The sequence below is a fragment of the Hippoglossus hippoglossus genome, chromosome 18 (assembly GCF_009819705.1).
Source record: "Hippoglossus hippoglossus isolate fHipHip1 chromosome 18, fHipHip1.pri, whole genome shotgun sequence".
Classification (NCBI taxonomy): Eukaryota; Metazoa; Chordata; class Actinopteri; order Pleuronectiformes; family Pleuronectidae; genus Hippoglossus; species Hippoglossus hippoglossus.
The window spans coordinates 2,669,591-2,696,666 of NC_047168.1; the positions used below are offsets into that span (position 1 = coordinate 2,669,591).

Consider the following 27,076-nt stretch of genomic DNA (forward strand, 5'->3'; position numbering starts at 1 on the left):
GCAGAAGAAAAAACGCTGTGAAGACAGATTTACTTCATGTTGCGCTTCCCTGGCGATCGCTAATCCTGAACATCAGCTTAAGTGTGCGGCACCATTTCTCAGTGTGTGTTGTGTGGGTTTCTATACTCGTGAGGTTCAAACACGGATTGGAAAAAATGCTAGTTTACAGTAAAGATTGGACTTGGAAAGTTTTTCGATCTGGAAAAAAAATACTTGATTATTCCGCCTGCAGCTCAGCAGATTGAAATAAAAGTCGACACTTCCTGTATTTTACACTAAAAGCCTTTGGTTCAAACGCCATAATCCATCTTTTTCTTCATAGGCACATCTGCAGGAAGTGGGGGAATTAGTCAATGAGAACATTGTGTCAGTTAAAAAGGAGAAACTCAAAGCCACAGAGTTGAGACTGTGACATCATACTGATGGAATTATTGTTGTGTGAATGTACATTACACAGAATTTTCCTCCGCCTTTATCGAGAACTTGCCATTGTACGTTATATGATGTTGTAGGCGGCCACAGTCACAGCTATTATTCATTGATTTTGTGCAGGGGGGGGTAATGAGAGAATGAAGGAAAAGAGGAGGAAGAGGAAAGAGTTAAAGAGGAGAAAGAGAGGACGGAGAACGTCATCTTAGGTCACACAGCAGTTACTGTAGAGACCCCTCCTGTTCTCGCACTCCTCCCATACGTCCTTGAACTCGTTGCCACTGGATACAGCCTCATCCAGCCTCCTCCTCGCTTCAGTAAAAATCTAGTGCTGTGGGTGTGTGTGGGTGTTTGGGTGGTTTCTCTATAGCATTTCTGTCAGATATTTAATCTCCATGGTGTTCCCCCATGTTTACATCCATAAATACACCTCAGCCAACACTCGGCCTCCACACAACACCAGCCCCTCACCACCGCGCAGTTTAAGATTTGCGGTATCTACTGCGCTCTGTATTTCATGTCAGGGAGGGGGTGGATTTGCAGAACTAAACAACAAAAAACATGCAGTTGCGCCCACTTTCTGCCGCCTGTTCATATGAGCAGTGCACACAAATCCACCTGCACACCCACATGTAGACGAGTGAGCCTCCCTCTGGCTGCAGCGAGCATAATCCTGGAAATAGGGGCAGCAAGTCTCCGTGGCTCAGTTTCCTGACCTCTATTTTCAGTCTCTGCTCATCCATTCGGTTAACAGAGCTCGACCGCAGACCTACAAATTACATTAGTGTGTTTGTGCAAAGAAATGGGACCCGACAGCGCTGGGGTATGTCGTGAACCATTTCCACCACAGGGAATTATGCTGCGGATGTTTTTGCAAAGTGAGGGCATGTTTGATAGCCTTATGAACAACCGCTAAAGAGTAACTTTGTTTTTTTTTCAAAAGTTTTGTCTATATTTAGTGCTTCTCCCCGCCGAGGTCTTTCAGAATTGTCAGATCCTCATGCATTTGCACGTGATACAAAATGATCTGTGTTGCAGCTAATTTCTCAAAAAATTGTATATTAGTATAAATCATGGCAAAAAAGAAAACTTGTTGTATTCCTCTCTCTGACTTAAAGGTACAGATGGAGCTTTGTAAAATGTGACAAAATAATGTCACATACAAATACAATAGTACTACTGCTACTATTATACTACTACTATAAAACAACTACTACCGCTACTGCTACTACTACTATACTACTACTGTACTACTGCTTCTTTACTACTTATACTACTTCTACTTCTACTACAAGTAATAATACTAATAATGATAATAATAATAATGTCATGGTGATGTAATCAGGGTTACCTGAGTAACAAACTACAGGTGTGATGGTCAGAGTGATAAAAACATGCTTTGTTGCATCATGGGAAATAATGTGTTTTGGGGGCTAGTGACTTAAAGTCGGGATATCACGACTTCTGCCACTTAAGTTTGTCTCTTGTACTCTTGCGGCCTCCAACTTCATGGTAGTGCCTTCAAAGCAAGTACAACAGCTGTGCTATAATTTGTCAGATAAGGTGCAAAAGGAATTTCGTTATATCAAGGTTTTGATCAGTTATGATGAAGACGTCCGAGGTTATACTTATATATTCATCTGGAACTGAAGCAGCATTCAGCCTCTGTGATCAACATTACAGCCTGGACATGTGCAGCGACAGAACTTTGAGGAGAAATGAAACATGAATTTATCCCAGACCTGTAGTATATTGTAATGAACCGGACATTTTTTCTTCTCACTTTGACGGAGACCTATAGTTACGTCAGTACAGAATCGGTTCAATGTAGATCTATCAGTTCAAAATATACACTTTTCATTGAAAAAAATACCATTTCATTTCAAACCGTGTCACATCCTCCAACCAACCTGGCCAGAGGCTATTTTTTTATTTTCCTCTCCAGTTACTGGCAAACCGGTGTATCCCTGCTTTCCATCACACTGTGGATGTGACCTGTATGACCTGTATGGCCCTTTCTGCCCTCACTCCTGCAGTGAAAGGAAATAAGTCATTTCTTAAAAAATGTCATATTGCTCCTTTTGGATATCTAAATGTTAGCTGCCTTTTCCTCAGTAATAGCAGCTTATATTCTGCTGCTTCAAACTCCGCTTTATGATCTGCAGTTGGACTTGGGATTGGGGGCGATGGTGCATTGCAGAGGCTCACACACACATGTACGCACACACACACTGAGAGAGAGAGAGAGAGAGAGAGAGAGAGAGAGAGAGAGAGAGAGAGAGAGAGAGAGAGAGAGAGAGACCCACATCCCATTCTTTGAGCCCTCTGTGTCCTTTTGGGGCTCACGCCTCATTCGCTGATCCTTTATCCAAGCTGCCAGTATGCCAGTATTCCAGTATCCCAGTATTCCCAGTAGGGATATGGTCATCTGGACCTTTTGAAGTGCAGCTTTTTCACGATGGTCTGGTTCACTTCAGTGCGGCAGGATAAATCCTGTATTAACCTGCCATAAAATGATCCAGTGGTTTCCTTTTGGAGTTAGAGCAGAGCGAGGTGTACTTGATGAAGTCTAGAAAGCTTGTGCCTGCGTGAGAGGAATGTCAATGACTGTAGAGTAATACTGGGAGAGGTGAGAGATATGGATACGATCATATTGGTGTTGTTTTGTTATAGTATAAAAAACTTTCCATTCAATCACCAGACGTGCTTTTACTACATTTCCATAATGCAGCAGTGACTTTGCTGAGAACTCTGCCAGCATAGAAAAAAGAATGAAACTAAAATAATCCATTAGTCAGTCAGTTCCCTTTTCATTTACACTGACAACCCTCTCAAAACTCAGAAACAGAAGCAGATTCTTTGAGTTTACTGAATTCAAGGCAATGCTTTGGGGTTTTACCATGGCATCTTGTAAATATGGGTGCTACATATTAGATTGAATGGGTTGCTTTATCTTAGAAGTTATGAAATCAGGCCATTTGTTGATTTGAATCCCTGCACTGAAAGGAAACATGGGAGGGGGGGGGTGCCAAGATGCCAGATCCAGATAATAAATCACCCGAAGCGTCCAGCTGATCAGGCAGGCCCTCTCTGGATGTCTCTTTCTCTCCTTCCTTGTCTTTTTTTGGGGGAAGTTAATAAAGCAGGTTCAGGATGACAGATTCTGCTTTAACTGTGATTTCTGCAGCCTTCACAAATCTGCCCGAACCTCTGCAAAGTACTCTGCACCCAAGGGAAGAGAGAGGAAAGTAAAGGGGTTCTGTTCGTTCTGTGACTGCGGAGATGTTTTCATGCTGAATTGAAGCCTGTGCAGATACAGTATCTGTCTTAGTGCGGATCAACATTCGTTCCAGTGCCACATAAGACAGGTTCCTTACGGGAACATTGCAGAAAGTTGTTGAGAAGCTAAACCCAGATTGTCATTGATCGCAGTCAGAGGGGAAAAAAGCAGCTGAGTCATTGTTTTTCAGTCAGAACCTTTCACTAGAAGGGTGAATTGTTTTTAATTTCCCAAATAACCCAGCATGGATTCCTATGACAGAAGTTCAAAGGGGCATTTTATCATCACACTTGGCATTTTCAGCCTCATAAATGTCATCGTGGGGCTGTAAATCGTGTTGTGGTTTCATTATCTTGGCTCGACTGGAAGTGGCAGCGCTCTGTTTTGGTCCCGCGTTTGGATTTGTTGTAGACGCCCCTTGGCAGCTCTGGTGCTGGATGATTTGCAATTCAGATCCTGTGCCTTTTTCTTTCACTCACACCCGCACACACACACACACACACACACACACACACACACACACACACACACACACACACACACACACACACACCCACACACACACGAGAGATGTCCATGCGGCTGAGTCACACGGCAAAGTACGCCATGCACGCTGTTTGCCCCTGAAGCTTCCTCCTGTTTACTGAGCACTTCCTTTCGTTTATGTTCCACTGACGATCCGTCCCAGCTTCAGATGACAGGGAGAGAAAGGAAAGAGGAGAGGAGGACGTGTGAGAAAGGAGGGGATGGAGTCAGAGATGAAATGAGGCCATGCGCAGTGCTCAGTCCCACTGGCAAGTGTCCGCTCGCTGACAATCAGCTCAGCTCTCATGCTCCTCTCTGGTACATCCTGTCTGTTCTTTTTGGTACTTTTTTTTATTAACCTCCTCAACGGGCTCCTGCTGGGTCTGGCTTGGCGGAGTCGATACTCATTCACCTGCAGTGTCACAGCTTTGAATGCAGCCATGCTGTGTCTGTCCTCTATTCTACCAGTGTTCAAGTGACATCCTTTGTTTCTAGGCCAGTCCTGAAATATTCCAAAGCTGCAATATAGTGGTCGGGATGGTGACACAGTATGGAGATGCAGCCATATTTCACTGGGTAAATGAAACCACTGGTCTGCTGCTGGCACTGAAGAGTCAGATAGAGTAACCAAAGTGATTTTGGATGATTGCAGCACTCAAAACCGCACATGTCGACTTTATCATGGCGCTACAGGAAAATTCATGTTATCACTGAGGTGGTGAGGATACATCCCCTGGGAACCATGAATGTCTGTATAAAAAATTAGCGTGGTTGTCAAAAGGAGATCATGTAGACTAGCCAGTATGTGATTTGGTTAAGAAGTCCAGAGATATAGTTGTAAAGTGTATGTGTGGACCTTTTATCTATTTTAACATTTGACTGTGTCTGTCCATTTGCTGAGTGTCTATGGGATCAGTTGCTGACTTCTAAAACCCCTGCACTAAACAAGTGAAAACTTGATTCATCATCTGAGAACCACGAATGCCTTTACAAAACACGGATCAAATTTTTATGGCAGATGTTTCACCGGATAAATGAGACCTGCTGGTGGAGCTAGAAGAAAAGTCAGATGATTGTGAATCAGAAGGCTCCGTCCTCCAGGGACCAAGAATCTCTGCACAAAATAGTCAATCCAGTAGATTGCTCTCAGACGTGCATTGAACTCTGGAGGACCTCCGGACATTTTCCACAGGGGCTGTAAGTGTGAATGCAACGTATTAGTGTGAGCCTCTGGGCTTTCCCTGGAGTTTCTGCGGCCAGCCCCTGAGTAAAGAGTCCACAGAAAGTCTGGAGGAGCAGATGTGAGATCATAGCAGGAAATTCATCTCAGGATTCACAGACAGAAAAATGAAACGAATATCTTAGGATGAAAAAGTGGAGCCATACACGTAGGCTCCAGTCTGAACCAGAGTGACATGCAGTGGCCAAATGACATCACCGTCCCCAGATCCTTGCTGCTAGCATGACATGTCTAAGTGACATCCAGGCTGATTGTTCACTTGGTTCTTATGGCAGAATATTCCCTCTCAGTCAATCGGGTTCAGTCATGTTCTGAATGCTTGGCGCTGCGCCTAATGAGTCTGCCTAGTTACTGCAACATGGCAGTATCCATTGTTTTACTGGGGCCCAGAAGGTGGAGACCGTCCAACACTTAGGGTTCCTAAGGTGACCCTGCACCAGCTGAATGAAGAAGGACCTCATTGTTTCCCTACCCTGTGCCTACCGGGTTTTCAGTCACATCACGCAACCATTTATTTTATGCTTTGGTCCTAGAAATCAGCAGAGATTATTTTCTGTGGATTTGTGAGTAAAGTCACGCTACATTGATGCCGTCATAAAGACTCTTTACAGAAAACATAAACACGACAAAAACGGTGACAGCACATTTTGTCCAGCCCCCCCCCTTCTTGTACAATATGTCAACTCTGTCCTTAACTCTGTGTGTAGAAAGCTGGTTTGATTACAGTAGCAGCGATGACTCCCTATGGCTAAGTGTTGCCTCTCCCTGGATATTGATTAGATATCAGCTCCGATCAATGGAGATAGTTAAAGCCAGTCTCCCAAGTACCAACACACACACACAGCGGCTCAATATGAAGTCACCTTGAACATAAATCCGATATCTGAGCAAGCCGCAGTAGAACTGCACACGGCTGTAATGTAGATATGTGTGTAATGACTGTAGAGTAACTGTCGGCTTTCCACTACGTTCATTTTGCAGCGGCGGCCCGGGAACCCTGTGTTTTGCCGTATTACCCTGCCGCATGTCCTCGCTCCCCCGCCGACTTGTCCTCACTTTACACGTTAACATTAAACACCAACGCTAATCAGAACTTATCATGATCTGAACAGTACGGAAGTTTACTGTGTGTTTGTTTGATTTGCTGTAGAGTTTATGACACACGTATTTAATCACATTGAAAACAAGTCGACAGTAGTTCTGATCAGAGACACCAGGACATACTGTATGTAGCCATTTCTCATTATTGACTTCTTGTCCTGCTCAAGAAAGAATCTTATCTTTATAATCCTTGATGTTCTTGGTTGATGTCCTTGTTGTGAACTTCGTACTTAACGTGAACAACTTTGAACCATGACAAGGAATCTGAAAAAAAATTATCTTTATTGCCCCATTTGCTGTGGATATATTCCTCAGCAACAACAAGAGCTGTGTGTCCTCTGGTCCACATCTTAGCTAGCTGCACTTCTCTTAAGGACAGCTGTATTAGGTACGGTATATGCAGATTGTTGTGACACAACATACCATCATAGAGCGACTAATGACCCTGACCTTTGCCAGTCAGCAGAAGAGTGTAAATGAAAGTTTATGTCATTGGTGGAAAGTTATTCTTGCCCCTGAATGTGAGATGTCGTGACACATCATTATTCACATTCCGCAATACCTATTATTATCCCATCACTTTTCAGAAGTGACCTTCAGAATTTGAGCTGGAAGTGTGCAGAGCCACACACACACTGTCAGCCCCCATTAAAATAGTAACCCCTGTCTGCTGGAGGTGATCACAGGAAGCAGTTATAATACACACATCAAAAGAGCATATTCATGTCTCCAATTAAATAACTCAACTTTACATCTGCCATTATCCAATGAAATCATTTACCTTGGAGAAATAATCTGTACTATGCTGTTTTCACATTTTAATACTATTTTGGCAAATGAGCAGGCCAAGGGGCTACAAGCAAACATGTGAGTAAATAATTGCCTAGTTACATGTTAGGCGACATGAAGCAACATTAAATTTTGAGTCATGTTTGTATCTGTGTCATAAATGTAACAATAATATTTGCCTGCCTTTTAAGTTGTGTTTTACTTTTTAAAAACGCGGGTAAAACCCTTTTCCTACCTCGGAATTGTTTTTTATTTCTTCAAAATTTCAGTTTGCTTAATCTCTAACAGAGCGGAGTTCACAGTCTTAAACGGGCACAAGGTTTGCCAATACTGGAATTTCTCTTTAATAAAAATATCCTCTAGAATAAATAATTTCTGAGCTGCATCATCCAACTGTAACAGTGACTCTCACATAAAATGGGCAATTTTAATCTGTAAAATGCTTTGGAACTGGTACTGAAAACAAAGTCCAGATTTATGAACTACACCATATTCCCTGAAGAAATAACCGGGGGGAGAGTTTTCTGTCAAACAAGTTTAAAACATATCAAACACATTTAGTGTGGACAGGGAGGACTGGGACACGCCCAGTGACAGATTACCAGGAGGAGGTGTCATTCTCTGTGTGCTGCACATGCTTCTATTTATACCAGATAGCTGCAATAACTCAGAGAGGTAGGAGAGAGAGAGAGAGAGAGAGAGAGTGTGAGAGAGAGACATGGGGAGTCATATGACCTGCCGCTCATTCCAGAGATAGTGACAGACAGAGTGCTCACTCCGTGCTCCAATCTAATAAAACACCAGAGCTGCGGAGCGTGTGGAGGATGTGTCGCAACACCATCAGAGGACTCTGAAAAGATTTGTTTTCGGATATAGACTGAAAGTATTATCACCAAAGGACATAACAACTGATCACATCTGATCACAGCTGAGTGACAATGCCGGAGGAAAAAGGTAATGAAGAACCTTTAATTACCTTTGATCATCTGTGGTGTGTTCACCTGCCAAGAGAGGGAAGAGGGATTGAGAGCCGATCGGTGTCTAATGTGTGAGCAGATGTTTGCTGAGCTTTAAAGACAATAAGTCAGAATGATAAATTGTATTTATTCTAAAACTTTGACAAATTAAATCATTGAAAAGCTGTACAGGTCATATCAGTGTGTTGTTTACTTTACCCACGGCTAAACAGGCCTCCTATTATGTGGCGTCACTCAGAAGCATGTAGTACTTTCTGTTTGAATGTGTTTGTGTGAGTGTGAATGACAACAACACGCCTGGCTGAATGCTTGTGCTGCAGGTTGAAATCCAGCCTGCCTGCAACAAGCCTGGCAGCAACACTGTTGTCTTGGTCCCCTGCCTGGATCTCTGACCCTGGGAGCTCAGCCATTTGGTCTGCTTACAGACGGGCAGGGGCCGGTTTACGAAGAAGAAATCATGATGTCCTTAAAGCGATTAACGGATTGTCCTCTCAATTACAAATTTATTTTATTGTGTCCTTTTTAAGACTTAATTATTTCATTTTTTTCTGCTCCTATTATTCCCAGAGGAACTTCTTGTTTCCGCAAATATGCCAATAATATTCCCATGACTTGTAGTGATAGTGAAAAAAAATCGTATTTGCTCTTAATGGGATTTAAAAAGAACAAAATACCAGTATCCAATTTGGCTAATATTCCTGACTGTACCACTGGTGATCGCACAAGTAAACACTTTTTCCTTCTGAAATAAAACATTAGTATGAGCATCACAATGTACCTAACTGTCAAAGGTAAAGGTTTTCATTAAGTAGAATGGCTCCTTTCAAAGTGTCCAGTATTTTCATAGAACTGGAATTTTATTGAAAAGTGAAATGGTGGCGATCGTAAAAAAAAAACACATGCTGCCAGGCGAGTAGCTTTTAAAATATTCCTGTCGTATAAGGCTAAGAAGTAGCAACTAGCAGTAATAATGGCTATGGATGTAGCATATTAAAAGGTAGAATATCTTTATATAGAAATACAAAGTAGCATAAAATGGAGAGAAGTCCAAGTATACTGGATGACTAAGCTTTCTAATTGAGTAAATATGTTTCCCACTCCTGACCCCCAACCCAGTTGGCTGTAAAAAGAAGCCCCTCTGTTTGTCCCCGTAAACACGCCACACATATTTCCTCTTCTCTCACAGTGTCCTGTCCTCAACAGCCTTGTTAAAGCTCATCCAGATTTAACCCCTTGTCTGTGCACAGGTTTCTCAATGCGGGGCTGTGACTGTGTAGAGCAGGAGGCATGTGTGCCGAAAGTTGTAGAGTTTGGTCGGAAGCAGGCACATGCGACACACCCACACAGAAACACATAGGCCATGTGCTTAGACACACGCAAAGCTTTACATGTTGTACATGTACACATGGATGCATACACACTGGAAGTTATGTATAGACACTGAGGAAATAGCCAAGTTCATACAGTCATGCACACACACACACACACACACACAAATACAGACACACACACGCCACTCTAGGCTGCGTCTCAGTTCTAGCCAAGGACAGTGTATCTTGGGTGTGTGATGTAATGCATGGCTGCTTGTCAGCAGTCCGAGCGACGCCTGACATTATTTCAGACCTGCCAGTAAACAAACCATCAGTTTCCCCTGCTGACATATTGAATTTCTCAGTCAACAAATCTCTCAAATCTTTAAAAAATGAGTCACAACCATATCATTAAGGCTTAAAATAACTGTTATTGTTATATGTCATTATAATGTGACTCCTAAATGAGGAAAACACTGCATTTGTTAGGGACTATTTTCAGCTATTATTCTATTATTCTACTATTAATACCACATTCAGTTCTCTAGGGAGTATTTAGGATGGTGTGTGTTTGTGTGCAGTTCAGTTCAACAGTGTGGCTCATGTGTTTTTAATAGTTTTGGACAACAATGGAACTCTATGAGCACATAGGAAGAGATATATCGGGCTTTGAATGCTCTATTCTTTGGAATAAGAAGTGTAAAGCTTATTCTTTGAAGCTGTGACAGAATCTGGAGTTTTGTTAGTATACTAGGGAATGTGATGCACAACATACTGTAAAGTGTTTTCTTTCACTAATTAGCATTGGGATACTTGAATAATTTGGTTCAAGACTTATTTCTAAAAATCAATTCCAATATATTTTAGCCAGACATGGATTTATTCACTCCTCACACATATGTTAGGACATTGTGAGCGCAATATTTAATTAAAAAAGAAAAAAACATGCAGCAGATACTTCATATATTCAGATATTCATCCATCCTTTTCCCTCTAGAAAAAGGTTTTTAGTGCAGCTTTGAAGTATTAAATAGCTGAATGAATAAATAATGCACTTTTATTGCATTAACTTGCTACTATTACTCAAGTAGCTGTGAAATTACCCAGAAGTCTGAGGGTCACTCTGCTCACTTCATGACTGCATCATGTACCTTTGTATAATTCAAGGTGGCGTAATCCTGTGGATGTTGATGATTGCCCGTGTGTTTGAGTCCAACTGCAGTTGCACTGGCCTTTCTCCCTGAGGTGCTAAACCTGCTTGGCATATGCCAGTGTTTTTGCACCAGCTCTGCTCAAACAGCTGACACAATGCTTTCTACAGAGAGCCTCGGGTCATGAGTCACGCTGCTTCTTTTCGGGTTGAAATAAATGGCCTGCAGACACACACAGATCCAAATCCCTCGCTGTCTTTAAACTCTTTGACTCACGTTTCACACCAATCAGCTTCCCTGCTGAACATGTCATCGGATTATCGAAGAATCCTTCACGCACACAATTTGCAGTATATCCAGACGCACCGTAACATGCTGAGCTGTGCTGTGATTTTCTGCTGCATCATTGTCCGTACTCCAGTCACCTGATCCCTGCTATTATACAGCACTTTCACCAACGCTGGCAAATGAGGCAAGCATCATATCACCTTTCTCTCTTTTTTTTGTCTCTATTCTGAGATGTTTTGCCGTCTCGTTGTCTGAGTCCAAAAATGACTCTAGTCCCCAGGCTCATGACTGTGTTACCTGTTTTTCCTCTTTTTCCTCCTGTTTCTGTGTATTTCTTTCTTTTGAAAGTGAAAGCTAAAAACAGCTCGGTACTCAACTCTCAGTATTCAATTTAATTGTATTTGTATGGCACCAAATCACAACATACATTATCTCAAAGCACTTTACGTAGTAAGATGGAGGCTGTACAATATTATAAAGAAACCCATCTGGTGGGGGAAAAAAATCCTTTTAACTGGAAGAAACCTCTCGAACCAGAATCTGCTTGGACCGATTCGCGTGAGAGGAGCAAAATGTGATGAAATGGAAAAGGGGACTGAAAATCCTGAAATTTTGTAATTGATAAATCATTTATTTAATTTTTAAATCACAAACTACCCTGAAGCCAGAGAAAATTTGGGAGGATTCTTCAATTTTAACAAAATCTTCCTTACTTTTTGCAGGATCTGTGAATTGCAGAAGTACTGTTTTTGGAGAGGAGGTCATTCAATAAAAAGGTCATTGACAGGACATACACTCCTTGTAGGTTTGTACTATGAGACGGGCAAAGAAATCGATTGGTATAAATTTAGGTAACTATTGAAAAATATCATTGACAGATTAACCAATAATAAAAAGGTGATTTTCAGATGCTGTCCTACTTGAATACTGTCTCTTTGCCATCAAACTACCATTACTTACACTACAAGTAGTATGGATCAGGTCCAAAGATCACATCCATATTTGTTATTTCCATATTACATATTCATCCCATAGATGTTGAATGCAGCTGCGGTCAGGGCTCTGTGCCGGTCAGCCAAGTTCTTCCTTTATTAACTTGGCTTTGAGCACGGATATGTTGCCACACTCATACAGAAACGAGTCTTGACAACTACCTGAAGTATTCGCTATATATGCATACACGTGGTTAGGATCTTGTCGGAGGTTGAACATAGCAAAGAGGTATAATTTCACACTGTTTGACCTTAATTGCGTTTTTGTCTTGAGGAGGCAACTACATTCCAGTAGAGGCAGTCGCAGTAACACGTGGGATCATATCTGTTGTTGGTGATTGTCGTCCACGTGGAAGAAGTGTTTACTGACTCATCTGTCACAGGAAAAGGCAAGAGTCATGTTTTATTTTCACACAAAGATCATATTCATAAGACGGCACACTAGTTGCCCTTTCCTGGTTTGCTCTGGGCTACTATTGAGATTTATGGCAGTTTTTTAATGATGCCCTGGTTTCTATTCTGGTTGCCTTTATTATAAATAGCATTACTACAATAAGAAATTGTTTTGGTAGGTGCAGCAGCAACAATACAGATACCTTCAATGTCGAAACATGGTTCATTGCACCTCTCTGTTTATATGACATGCTCTTGTCTTTAAAAGGGCCGAGCCAACAAGGTTGCCCCGGTTTCGTTGGCCGGGGGGGTCGGAGGTCAGCTTTCTGTCGTGTTTGACCGCAGGTTAGAGATCAAATGCTGCTCAGGTCAGGTTGCAGGCGTGACTGCACAGGTGCACCTCAGGCCTTTGAGGAGCGCAGGAAAAAAACTGAACTCATAATGTCTAGTCTGTATGTATTTGTAGTCATATGTATATCTATAGTCAGAAACTTACATTCATTTGAGCTGCTAGCTGTTTCTCTGCTCCTGTCTGTACCGTAGGAGTTGTAGTCGGGGAACTTGGCCTATAGGCTCGCTTCTTGTCTTTTTCTTGGCTTCTAACAAGAGAGTTAGTTTTCTGTTGGGATGACGGACAGGAAACTCCTAGGCAGTGAAGTAATGGCTATGTAGAAGGTAGGCCATGTGTCAGCAGGCGCTTATTAATCACATTATCTGAACTCAAGGCTGTAGAATGAGGCCTGAATGCAGTCAATGAACATGTTCAGAAGACTTGTGTTTTGTCTAGTAGGTCTGAAAAACTTTTATTCTCGGTTCTTGTAGTTTTAAAGGTTCATATGTATTTCATTTGCCACTTTGCATGAATTGACACAATGTAAGTTACCAGTTAGCAGAAACCATGTGGTTGCTAATCTACCAAATACAAATTGAACTTCTTAAATGGAAATTTTCTGATAGAGGATGAAGATATTTGATTTTGATTTTACAATTGAAAAATCTACCCCCTCTCAATGCTCAAAATAAACATAAGTAAGCTTAAAAATGGCTGTGTTTGTCACTGGCATTAGCAACAAGCCCACCTGGAACCGTCAAGGTGCAACAGTATTTCATGCATCAAGTTTCTGACGAGCTTATGATCCATACAACATCTCGGCTTTTGCAATTTGGCTTATCTTTACACCAGCCTATGCCAAAGTGATTATACTATCCTCACGCCTAATCCAAAGTAGCATTGGTTTGGAAGTCGTGTTACAGCTGCCTCATTTAACAATTTACAATCAACAATTCTTTATCATTAATTTTAGAAATGATTTCCTTAATGGTCATTAACTAATCATTCAGGTTATCTTAACCAAGCAGGTATATGCCTAACTTCTGTGACCATATATCATCGTATTTAAAATAAAAACAGGGGCATTTGTATAGAACAATTATCTTATCTATAGAGCTCATGAAGGAGCCTGTGTATTTCCACTATGTTCTACATTTACATTTTTGGAGTATGCTCATGTGTTTACTCGCAAGACAGTGAAAGTCCCCAAGGTCAATAGCTCGGCCACCACAAAGTACTCGTGCTGTGGTAATGCGAGTATTTTGATCCCCCGCCGCCTCTGCAGATGGTTCGCACCAGGAATGCTGCAGAGCACCATGGGATCCCCGTGAGTTGAGGGAACACTCTATTTTTAGGAGGTGCAGGAGCACGGCTTCTTGAAAAGGCATTTCAGATAAAGTTGCCTGTGTGGTCCGTATCACATGTGTGTTTTTATCCTAAAAGCCTTTTCATGTTGCATCATTGACTCAGTTGTAGCTGGAGACATTGGAATTCTGTTGCTCCACTGTTGCTGGGATCTTCGCTGAATTCCAGCAGCAATAACGATTTCAGTTTTAGTGTCTTTGAGCAAGACAATGAATGTGTACATTGTAATTTACTGTTAGCGACTATGCATGAGAAGTGATGGGATAGCTGTGTGAGTTCTCCTCCACGATGCATCAGAGACAGATGCTCTACATCCATGTTTTGTAGCCATATGCCTATGTTTGGGCTGTTGTATGGGGCATGTGTGCAGGCGGTAGGCTGCAAACGTCCATTGGTGGTCAGCGCGTGTTCCCAGAGGCTTCCAGTGGTGTGAGTGTATGCGTTACAGACATGTAGTGTTGAATTGCTCAGATAGCTGCCTGCCTGGCTGCGACCTCTGGGACATCAGTAGTGGCCGTCAGCCAGAGAACATACACCAGAGAGGCTGATTGATGATATGGACAACTGTGACTGGAGGAGACAGGGCACTGGCGGCAGTGGGGGGGCTCAGGACTCTTAAAGCTGCTATGCACAACAGCACAAAACAGTCACTCGCTGTCCTTATCATAGAAAAACACAATTTCCACTGCTCTTAAATTGCCCATTTTTCTCACTTATTTGCCCTGACTGCACATTTCCCCCAAACCTATCTTCAAATTTATGAGCACAGAAACGTTAATGCATTGAGGTCCTCAACCTTTGACCAACTTACTGTTTGTTGCTTGAGTCGACAGCAATTCATCGGTGCAAAGTATGGCCCTGATAAGTAGGTGTAAACTTTTGTATCTACAGGTGACTTGTGATTCAAGTGTACTCTGAGGGACACATTTGTACCCTGGCATGAACCCTAACAAGGACACAAGAGGAACAATTTGGCAATAGATTGAACTTAGCACTCATTCATTTTGCAAGCTAAACATATCAACTACAAACTTCTCACCACTCCCTCACTGACAGCTTATTGGAGCCTAATCACAGACCACTGGCAGTCTGACTGTCTGGAGCTACTTGCTGGATACTACATCTGGCCCCAAGGATCATCTCCTGTCTCTTCCTCACCCCCGCCCTCCTCTTCTATTTGCTGTTTGTAGAGGAAGTAAAGACACAGGATCCCCCCCCACAACAGGTGCAAGGGTGCAGCATTGCATGCTGGGTCAGATGAGAAGGCAGAACCCCTCCCGGCTCCCCGTGACTACCAATCCCTGCTGCCTAGCCCCCTTTCTCACATTTTGGACTGTTGTCTTTTCCAGATGGATGCAATCAACCCAGTCTCAGACCCTTTTTTTACGAGGGCGCAAGACTTTCCCCTCTTAAATTCTTGTCTTTATTGGTTAGCATGCCCACATGTACGCTCAACACGGTAGCTTCAATAAAGCCCCCCCGCCCTCCAACATACTCTAAAATCCCTGTTCTTGTTTTGATTCAATTTGGGAGTCAGCACATTTTTCGAGTCAGAGCTCAGATTGTAAGCGAGACATATGGACTGAATGAAAGCACCTCTGTGGATTTAAGCGTCATCCAAAGAAAACTCCACAAAGAATTTCCTTTCTCTATATTTTTATTATATTTGCTGACCCTACAAATGTTCAGTATCACCAAGACCATTTTTTCAATTTCTATTTAAATAAAAATCCGATTTTGCGGATTGCACTGTTGACGCTCTGGAATGAGGCCCAGATAAATAGAATAAAAGCAGGTTATCGTTGTAAAGAGATCTAAGAAGGTTTGGGAGGCTGTGTTTGTCTTGGAGTCACAGTCGCAAACTCTGCAAAGATGAAAAATGGCTTTGTTCCCCCACTGTAGGTGAGAGGGCCTTGTAAAACCTGCTGAGGAATGTGTTGCTCCTGTAGGTCTGCGTAGTGTGGTGGCTGTTTCTTCTCTCCTGTCAAGTATCCCCGAGCCAAACAGGTCGCAAATACGAAAATACGTCTTTGTATGAAAGGGAGAAAAGAGACATGAACATATATGATTTTATTCAAACTAGAATTACCACCTCATGGTCGTGTGCCCTCACCAGCCACTCCAGTTTACATCCATGTTTGTCCACGGAAAGTTATTCAGAGTCTTTTTTGGTGAGATGGAACTTATCACTGTAGTTCATCCTTGAGTTCAAGTGATTGTTTGCACCAAATTGGAAGAAGTTCCCTTAAGGTGTTCTTGAGTTCATAAGGCCAAAAATATGTGGTCACAGTGACCTTGGCATTTGACTTCTGACCAATAAAATCTCATCAGTTCATCTTTGATTCCAAGTGAAAGCTTGTGCGAGATTTAAAGGGTTTTCCCTCAAGGTGTTCCTGAATTATTGCAAGCAGCCGAATGGGACGGATGGACGGCCCCGAAAACACAAGGCCTCTAGCCACAGCTGCTCCTGGCATGGAGGCACATCAAGGTGCAGCCTCTGATATACTGACAGATGCCTTTTAACTTAATTTCCACCGCGCTCCCTGTTCCAGCATCAATGTGTAAAATTCGATTTTGAGAAATGGGATGTAGGTTCAGACAAAGTGGGACATAACCGAGAGGCAGAGAAAGACCGATAAGATCACCAGCATCTAAAGTGCTCTGTGAGAATAATGGTTGTTACGTGTTTTTATCTTTGGCCAGAGACAGGTTCGGCTGTAGCCACCTGCCTCCAGTGCTAAGCCCCACTAACCATGTACCTCTGTATTTAATGCAGCTCTGTATTTAATGCACAGACATGACACTGGTTCTGTTTTTCAGAAACCATGTAAATACATTTCCAGAAATATTGTATCAAAACTTTGAAAGTTATTTACTATATTGTTAAATGTGTCAAATCCAACTTGAATGCAAAGCCCTTTATCATTGTCATTATTTCATCATTATTACTTCTGATTGGTGAAAGTGGTCAGTCTGAGAAACAAGGAAGTTACTGATTGTTATGTGTTTAAAGTCACTTAAACAGATACTTTTACAAATACCTTCCAAAGTGCAGGTTTTAGTGCAGAAACTCTGGTTTCAGTGTATCCAGATTTTTAGGCGAATCTTGGATCAGTTCCGGGTCGTTTGTTCAGAATTTGATCAAACTCATGGATCATCAGTTTCCTCCTCAGGAAGTCTCACAAGAAAAGATTCAGCTGCTGATGTTTATTTAAAGACTCTTATTTTGTTTATGTAAAATGGAAAGTTTGGGAAACAATAACATCACAGTTTACTTCATGCCTGCCCACTGTCACTTTGTGTAATGAGCATAGAAACAACAACAAATAATGGCGGCTAGGTGCAATCACAAGTTAGCAGCTAAATTTAACATTACTGCACCATATTACCATCATTCACAGGCGTCTGCCTCGCCCAATATTACATGGACTAAAGCGCCCTTTCCTGGTATTTGACAGATTGTTGATGTAGACTTTATCGCCAACTAATCCTCTGAATTCACTTCCAAAGGAGAGAAGTATCTGGGTGGGTAAATCTGTTTTAAATTTTTCTGCATCGAGAGCAGAAAAAAAACAGAGGCACTTTGTAGCTTTTACTAAATCTTAGTCAAAACATTGTGCCAATAAAACACCCAATAAACCTCCACTGAATTCAGCAAACCTGAAAGCAGGATAATGCCCACCATAAACAGGCTCTTGGTGAGTCTCCCAAAAGCAGCTCTGTTTGGCTATTATCCCTACGCGTCCCTCTCTCTCTGCCTCTTTTTCTAAATCAATTCATTTGACGAACTCCCCTTCCCGAGCCCAATTACCGGTAACCATGGCGGCACGATGAAACCGGTCTGATGACACAAATGTTTCCTGAGGACACAAAGGGGACTTTTATTCGGCCGATGCCCCGGTCAGGACTGAAAGGCTGATCAGTGTGTGAGAATATTCTGCCGTGGATATGATGAAAGGGTAAGGTGTACTAATGATACTGTTAGGATGGAGATGTCAGCCTCTTGCATGGTGGGTTTGGCCTCTTGTGCCATTGCAGGTGCTTTGTAGATGTTGAATGTTTTTCGTGCCTCCTTCCTGTTTGGGAAAACGATTGGGATCCTGACGGAAGTTATGACGTTTATCCAGTGTCAGACTTTCTACTATGCGTGTGACATTGTGGGGACTCGGTCACATTGTTGGGAGTTCCTGCCTTTCGGGGACCAGAGGATTATTCCTGCAACATACAGTAAATAATTAGATTTTGGGCCAATGTTAGGGTCTAGGTCAGTGTTTGGGGTTACGGTGCGGCTTTTTGTGATTAGCGTAAATATAGAAAACAATTGGATTTTAGTGTGTAAACTGGTTTCATATCCTTGTGTGATGTGACATTCTAAATGGCGACTGGGATATTTTGGGATTAAAGGCACGTGTAATTACAATGACGACACACGACACAGTAAAAGGCTGGATGTGGAAGCTTGAAGGATCAAAAAGGTTTTGCTGAATTGATGCAGATATTTTGGGATTAAAGCTGTTCATAAGCAGTTGTTTTTTTAAACTTTATGTACTGTATATTTTTGCGCCAAACAGAAATGTGACCTCCTTTCTGGCTGGAATATCCTTCAGATCCTGCATATCTCCTGCATGTGTCAAATGTACCATCTACCCTGTACCTTAGTTTTAATAGCTTCAGGCACATAGCTAATTTCCAGTCTTATCGATATGCAGCACTTTTTCTATAATGCGATTTTATATTTATACGTATATTCACACACTGTCTGAACTGCTGTTTTGGTGTCAGGATCTTGTCGAAGGTCACTTTGAAATTCAGGCAGAGCTGGAGATCGAACCGCTGACCTTCTGGTTAGTGGACAACCCTCTCTACTCAGCCTGAGCCACAGTCACCCACTTGTCTTTATATGGCCCTCCAAACACAGAAGGGGGCCAGAATAGCAATGGTTGTGGCACAGTTAAACAGGACTCCATGACTCGTACACCCCATCAAAACCACAAATTATGACTGTGTCTGTTATTCCTCTTGTACCATATCTGTACACATCATTGTGGGTCTGCACACTCTATACACTTTCAACTATATACTGGAATAAAGTCTAAACTGGTTATCTCCCTGTCTGTCTCCCGCAGTGTTTCAGCAGCAGGCTGTCCACAGCCCTCTGGAGAAGAAGAAGCAGAAGCAGGGTGGAGGAGGAGGGGGACCGATCCCCTGTCAGAACTGTGGGAAGCCCTGCAAAGGGGAGGCACTGCGAGTTCAGAACAAACACTTCCACATCAAGTGCTTCGCCTGTAAAGGTATTTAATCTCACCCTCCACCTATATGCACTGTAACCCACTGAGGTTAATCTTTTTAAGGATGCGATGGACATAGAAACGCAACGTCAACCTTTTTTGAATGTCCAACAGGAAATGTACCAAAATATATTCCTTTTTATAGATTAGTCAACTGGCTTTTGTCCCGTACTTGTGGTCTGTCGGAAATAAATAGTCCCTATAATGGACCTTTTAGGGAAATAACATTAAAATGTCGACTTTATCGACTTTATGCTCTTTAACAGCGTTGGAAGAAAAAGTTTATGATGGATAAATGTGGACAAAAAAAATAGAAAACAGTAAGCAAGAGATTAGAGCTGACCTTTACTATAAAAGAGAATGTACTAATATGTAGTAGACGAGGCAATAGTTTGGAGCTCTTTGTAGAAGATACTGTTATGGGCTTTTTAAAGGATAAAAGACATTACTAAGGCTTTTCTGTGGCACCAATGAGAATCTCTTCTCCGTGAAGAAATACTGCAAAGCTAATAGTATGGTGTAGGAAGTCTTGATTTTCTAATATGATCCTGTAGAAGGTCATCCAGACTAGAAAAGCCCTATATAAATATAGACCATTTACCATTAAACATACATTTTGACCAATGGGGAGTTCCCCTGATTATAAAGTCATTAGTAATTAGATTATTATTAAGAGGAAAGTCAGTATTGATGGTTGGGTCAGGTTGAAGCAATCACAGAGATAGATGTGTGTGTGTGTGTGTGTGTGTGTGTGTGTGTGTGTGTGTGTGTGTGTGTGTGTGTGTGTGTGTGTGTGTGTGTGTGTGTGTGTGTGTGTGTGTGTGTGTGTGTGTGTGTGGGCGTCAGATACTTGATGTATGATGTATGTTCTATGTGTGAGTGGGTGTGGGTGTACCTTTTTTTTTTTTTTGCATGTGACTGTACTTTACACGAGTGTGCGTCTGCGCCCCTCCCAGCCCGGACTCTCCGCACGAGCCTTGTGTCAGACCGCTGTTGTTGTCAACACACAGTCCGGTTGCTAGGCTACCGGCGGGGTCGCTATGGTGTCGGCAGCTTCCAGGAGTTTATCGCCTTTGAATCTTACACTGACCAGCAGACTCCCTGTCTGTGCATTCAGCAAGCCCCCCCCACCCCCTCCTCCATCTATGACTCCATGAATGTGGGTGTGAGCAGGCCCCTGATGAGTTAGTGGTGATTAGGCAGCTGCTAATAATGATCATCTTATTTGAGAATTTGAATTTACTGGATCTTGTTTTCATAGTTTTGACCATTACTCAGAGAAGTAATAACATCAATGTGCTCATAGTATAATCATGAAGATGTGGGAAGATGGTGACATCAAGATTACTCGTACTGTTATAATGACAGTATGAAAAGCACACTGGGTCAGAAAGCAACACACAACACTACTGGTTTTTTTTTTTTAAACAACAATTAATGTTTTACAATGACAAAGCATTTACCGCTTAATTGAAGAAAAAATGATTTGAGGATGGTTTGGTTTAATAATGTGCAGATATGTAGCAATGAGACTATTATTAATTAAGCTGAGTGTTTTGCTACATCAGCTTCTTTTGTTTGTTCAACCTCAAAAGAGAACAAGCAAATATGGATGATTAAACGCCTCGGGTCTCTCTCTCACACACACACACACACACACACACACACACACACACACACACACGTTCATCAGATGTTATTACTTGAAAGTCATTATTTTGCCATTACTGGAGGTCATGATTAAAGGCACAGAGATCATGTTCTCTCCACTTGGAGGAAACGGATTTGGTTTGCTTTCAAAAGTGCTTGATTAGGAAGAGTGGGCCCCGCAAATTTATTGTCAGGCCTTTCGGAGGTGTATTAATTCCACGTAGACACAACACACACAAGAGCGATGTTGGGGCCCTGCTCACTCCACACAGTTCAGACAGAAAACGCCTGGCCATGCCTCCAATTCAAAAATCCACAGCATGACACCATGAATTGAATTTCCAACTGATTTGGGCTAATAAATGTGCTGATTATCTCAGAATTGCAATGGTCGGGTGGAGATTTGGTTTGGGTGGTTTGCTGCTACAACCTCCAGATGTGGACTGACAGGGATCTGAAAGTCATGGGTGATAAAATAAACCGAAGCAGGTTGAGTGGGGATCAGTTAGCTTCTTCTTCAGTTTTAACCTGAACCTCAAAGAGGAGAGAAGATGTTGGACTCTATATAGCACTATTCTTTAAAGATAATATAATCAGGTGAAAATCTCCCTCTTGAAGTGTTTGATTTATAGACCATAAACACACTCTATGGAGAGCGACCTCACCTCTGAGCAGCGATCCCTCAAAAGATATCGCAGTTAACCTGGAATAGAATCTAGACCATGACCCCTGACTCTGCTGCTGTATTAGCGCCAATTACAAGCAGCCTGGGTGTTAGCCAGTAGGCTAACGGCGCCAGGCCTGAAGTGAGGAACCATCAGCCATGTGTAATTAACACCGAGCAGAGAGGAGGACTGGATTAATATGAGTCAATGTTAGCCTATTTAGCGCTGGCTTCATATCAGGGTAGCTCTGGGTTGCTAATAGTAAACACAGCCCCAGTGTTTGTGGCTTCAACATGTACAGCCAACTGTGCAGTTTCAGCACGGCTGGATTAACATGCTTGAGGGCCCGGGGCAAAAACAAGAAGATGACCCCCCCTGCTTTACTTAATGGAGGAAAAAGTGGAGGACCTAAGTTGAACCATGAAATGGCACAGTTTATCAATACTGACCTGTAGTCAGATACAAAATGTGTCTTCTGGCTGCGGCCCACAAGCTAACGTTCAGGTTTAACTTCGTATGATGGGCAGGGTTGGGGTTAGGTTGAATGGTGACCCCGAATTGTCAGGAGGTGTAAATGTCAGTGCAAATAGTTCATTGTCTCTATATGTTTGCTCTGTGATTCGCTGGTGACCTGTTCACCTCTCGACCAATGTCAGCTGGGATGGGCTCCGGCGACCCTCGAAGGATAAGCGGTAAAGATAACGGATGGATGATGGATGATACATTTGTCGTACCAAGAGATAGTCCTAATAATAATCAATACTTTTTAAGTTAATACGATGATTTAGTTGTGTACATTACCATCAGATTACCACAAATATAATTCGGTGCACCTAGCGAGCTATTTAGCCTAAAAATTGCATATAAGACATAACTTTATAATAAATCTTAAATACATGTTTTTCGCACTAAATCGCTACCATTTTCCCCTTAGGCAGAGTTTCAAAGTTGTTTACAGACATTATTGATAGTTAGTTCTACTTATTACTAAAGAAGTGATACAATTATTTAAGACTTTACTTACTTACTTTTAATTGAAGTTGCGTTATTAGAAAATGTAAATTTGAGCAGACAAACTAGTCAGATGAATCAAACTGTCAAAATTATATGCAATTCTTTTTTTTTATATCTGGTTAACCGGTTTGTAGCTCAGGAAGGTTAGATCCTTATTTGTCTTGTTTTTAAAAAGTGTAATTCATTTATGTTCAACTTTATTATACTGCTAACATGTTATATACAAAAACAACACCCCCCCCCACTGCAGCTGTAAGCGCTGCAGAAGGTGATGAGCACTAATTGCTGTTTTCGTGGTAGCTGGCGTCAACACCAAGCAGCGCGGTTTGGGAAGTGTGTTTTATTTAGGTACCAACTGTGCCCGTCTCTATATATCCTGTTATGTCTGCGTCTCACACCCTTCTATCCCAATCAGTCGAGGAGAGGAAAACATCTCCGACAGACCTTAATCCCGAATCTGTTTCTGCTTTCATGAAGCGCCATCACATCATCCAGAAAGCATCTGAATCCAGCAGGGAGTACTCAAGAGTGAAAATATGCTGTCACGCCCTAATGTCACAGAGCCTGCATGAAAAAATGAATGTGGATCTGCATTGGTGAAAGATTCCTGATGTCGGACACTCGCTCCTTAGTCATTCACACACCACATTCACGAGCATTTCAGCACACAACGCACACTCCCAAACACGGGAGTGGTGTTTTTTACTGCCCTCCACTCGCCTCTGTAAAGCTAAGAACAGATTTATTTGTGCAGTAGGTGTAGTGCGCCAAGCAAGAATGCTTCTCAATGCAACAGGCACATAATTCGGAAGAAACAACACACACACACACCAAACGCCCTTTTTGTTTTTCTTACCGACACCTACACCAGACCAGAACAAGCATAAAGACATGATTCTTGGATATCATTATGTAATGGCTTGTTCTTAAAAGTGCATTACTCATTGTTTGTCAAGTGCAAGTTTTCAGCTGTCTATTATATCACATGGACTTCATCAATCCCTGCGTTTGTGTTTCGCATTACTCTCAGACCCACTCAAACGCTCAGAACAATACCAGCGTTAAACATCTATGGATCGCATTCATTAGCCGATGAAAACAATGCGATGGGATTGAAAGCGTGTCCTGAGTTGGAATCGTTTTGACAACTGCTATTTCCAAGACCATAAAAGAACCATGAAACCAAACAGAATATTGTTACTGGCCTATAAGAAAACCTAAGAAGAATGTAACACATTCTGTGTTTACTGTGCGTTGTGTACATTACAGCTTCGGCTCCGTCGGTGTCACGCAGTCCTCCTTAGGTTCTGGCAGATTTATGGATTGCATTGTTTTTGTCCGACTGCCCCGGGCCCGATTGTGTTTCTTCCTGGAAGTTGGCTCGGTAAATAGACGCTGCCTGCCACATGTTGACGTCCTGATGGTCGGTCGGACCGGTGGTGTTATAATAGCAGATGGTTGTGATGTTCTCAGCAGGGTGTTGGCTATTGGATCGCCTCCTTCTTGGAAGCGGGCTGAGCAGAACAGAGCCAGGTGGGGAGTGTGTTCGTTCATCGCTCGGTTGTTAACCTTACACACAGACAGACCCACACACACACGCACACATGTGGAAGGGCGGGGAGACTGCATACAACACACATTTGAAAGGAGTTCAAAGGCAATCTTTAGATACAGCACATATCATGACGCAGTCCATACACTAGTTTAGGGAGTTATGACTGGTGATGCTTATATTTTGGGATTATCGTCTGTAGCGTTGTCAGATCCTCATTGATATTCACTTCTCTCTGAAAATCATCAGTTGATCTCAGTGACAAGAACGTTATAAGACTAAGTGTAGTCCTGTGAATTAGACAATAGACACAGCGCCCCTGCCTTAATACCTTATTAAATTACTGCTTACAGTTTAGAGCAGCGTAGCGGGAGTGTGGATCACTGTGGATCAATTTGACTTGACACACGGATCAACCTTGATTTCTTTCTTTCAAGTGCAGCCCCACATCAATGCCAGCAGGCTTATAACTGTACAGCAGAGGTCACAGATCAGACTAGGGAGTGACAATGGCCTCACCTCACACACACACACACACACACACACACACGTAAGGATGGTGAGTCATCGTAAAACATGAGGTGCAGTCAAGGTCACACATTCATAGCTGAAAGCTCACAGCGCATGTATATTTAACCCTGCGCACTCACACACAAGCTCACGCACAGGACGAGTTAACGTGAAACATATAGAGTCAAGGTCACACTCATGTAAGGACAAAGCACTTAAACTGTGTGTGTTGTGTCACTATTTTATGTCTGTGTGGGTCGTAGTGTGTTGGACACATTTGGTTAGTCTGTCTGTCCAAACACACACACACACACACACACACACACACACACACACACACACACACACACACACACACACACACACACACACACACACACTGGACAGGCCTCCTCACATGTGTGTTCTCCAAAGCAGGCTCAGGGCTGCTGAATTGGATTAGGCTAAATTACATTTATCTTACATGACAAACCAATTTCATTTCATTTGTAGACTCCTGTATCCTATATTCTCCTCAGTGCAGGACTGGATTTAGCAGTCCACACACACACACACACACACGCACACATGCATGCAATCACACACACGCACACAGACAAGAAAACAAGTAAAATATATATTAAAATTTTTGGACAACCCTTTTAGTTGGTTCAGTCCAATCCATTGACAGTGCAGTGACAGGCCGACAGAAAAAAAAAGCCAAAGATTGAAAAAGACAAAGATTTCAGGAATTATGAGCAGGCTACCTTTCTTAAATATTGTTTTTCCTGGCATCCACAATCTAATTAATCTAGACTCGTTCTGGTGGCTGTTTCTTGACTTAATCCAGGGTCTGGTGGTGAAAAAAAAACGCAGGATATGTGTTTAAAATTTCTTCTATACCTCCCACTTATCTATGTTTCCAGATTTTAAGATTTTACAATGTAACCAGGCACCCATTGTTGCAAGACACACTTTTAGTTTGTTACCAAAGTCCCTGGCTTCACGTAGATTTCTTGGATCATTTTCAAACCACTGACTCCATTTCCTCTTTAGACCTTGTTTGCAACCGAGTTAAACAGCCGCACCATATTTTATTTACAAATCACAACAGGGCGACTCCGTTGAACGGCCATTCAAGCATGGAAACCTCCTCACTCACTCTACATGTTGAATTCAGGGAATCGCAGAATGCATCCTCCATTGTGGACGGAGCAGATTCCAACGAAAGGCTCTATGAGTACACGCATATTATGTAAGTGGCTTCATAGTGCATGAGATAAGCCCTTAGAGATGGAAGCAATCAGTTTCCTGTGAAGCAATCTGCCTTCCAGCCTTGGAAAGTGTTGCAATCGTGGTCCCACTGCTGAAGTGGGGGAAACCTGGGAGGCACCATTGCCTGTAGTTATGATGGAGTGGCATTGACATGATTCATTGCTTTTCTAGACCTCCCTGGTGCTGAGAGTTACATTGAAAACCTGCTGTGTCATGTTGTTGCTGAAAATCACAAGATATTACTGCCCTCAAAGAACCGCCACCCAACTAAAAACTGAAATTGATTTATACGCACACACAAACGCCGCCCGGCCAGACTGCATGAGGTTAAACCCTCTTGTGGTTTAAGGTTTGTTCTCGCTGCAGGCGCGTAGCCCGACACATTCTGTTCTCGGAGTCTCGGGACAAAACGACTAATTAGCTGCATCGTGATCTCATCTGCCGAGGCCCGTGTGCGGGGTGTTCACAAACATCCACTGTTGTCATGGAGACGGAATGGTTTCAAAATGATGAAATTGCTGCTTGGAATGTAACTCTGCAGTTGTGCTTGGAATTGGGTTTAATACTGAGTAATATAAAGTATTTAAATATGAAGGGCACATTCTAGGGTAAATAAAACAACAATTCATACAATTTAGATGTTTACACACTAGTGAAAGCATCACTGGGATTATTTTATATTCAATTTCTGCCAATAGATCCCTTTCACCTAAATCTAACACAATGAACCTTTAAAAGGAAGCTAGTTAGTCTACTTAGTCTTTTGCTGGTTAATTTTAAAACTTTCATTTCCATTTTCACTCAGTGCTGTGTTATCTGCACATTATAGAAAGGAGAGGATGTAGCTAGTTTTTGCTAAATTTCTTCTTTTTGGAAAAACTTTATTTCAGTAGAAGAAGCTATGATACACTACAGAGAGCTGAATATAAATATTTGATATATAAGTAAATAATAGTCTTAGTCATTCTGATG

The 27,076-nt window shown here is 42.2% G+C and overlaps 1 protein-coding gene across 16 annotated transcripts in view; it reads left to right on the plus strand.

The window, feature by feature from the left end:
* ablim2 (actin binding LIM protein family, member 2) overlaps positions 1 to 27,076 on the plus strand; it is an 80,281-nt gene that overhangs the window by 9,144 nt on the left and 44,061 nt on the right. For 3 of the 16 annotated variants that reach the window (XM_034615103.1, XM_034615108.1, XM_034615105.1), the window contains exons 1-2: positions 8,043 to 8,318; positions 19,298 to 19,462. In XM_034615103.1, the coding sequence (XP_034470994.1) occupies positions 8,303 to 8,318; positions 19,298 to 19,462 (181 nt within the window). In that variant the 5' untranslated portion in view covers positions 8,043 to 8,302. Of the gene's footprint in view, positions 1 to 8,039; positions 8,319 to 19,297; positions 19,463 to 27,076 lie in introns of those variants that run through there. The other 13 variants (XM_034615112.1, XM_034615113.1, XM_034615116.1 and 10 more) reach the window with 7 other exon arrangements.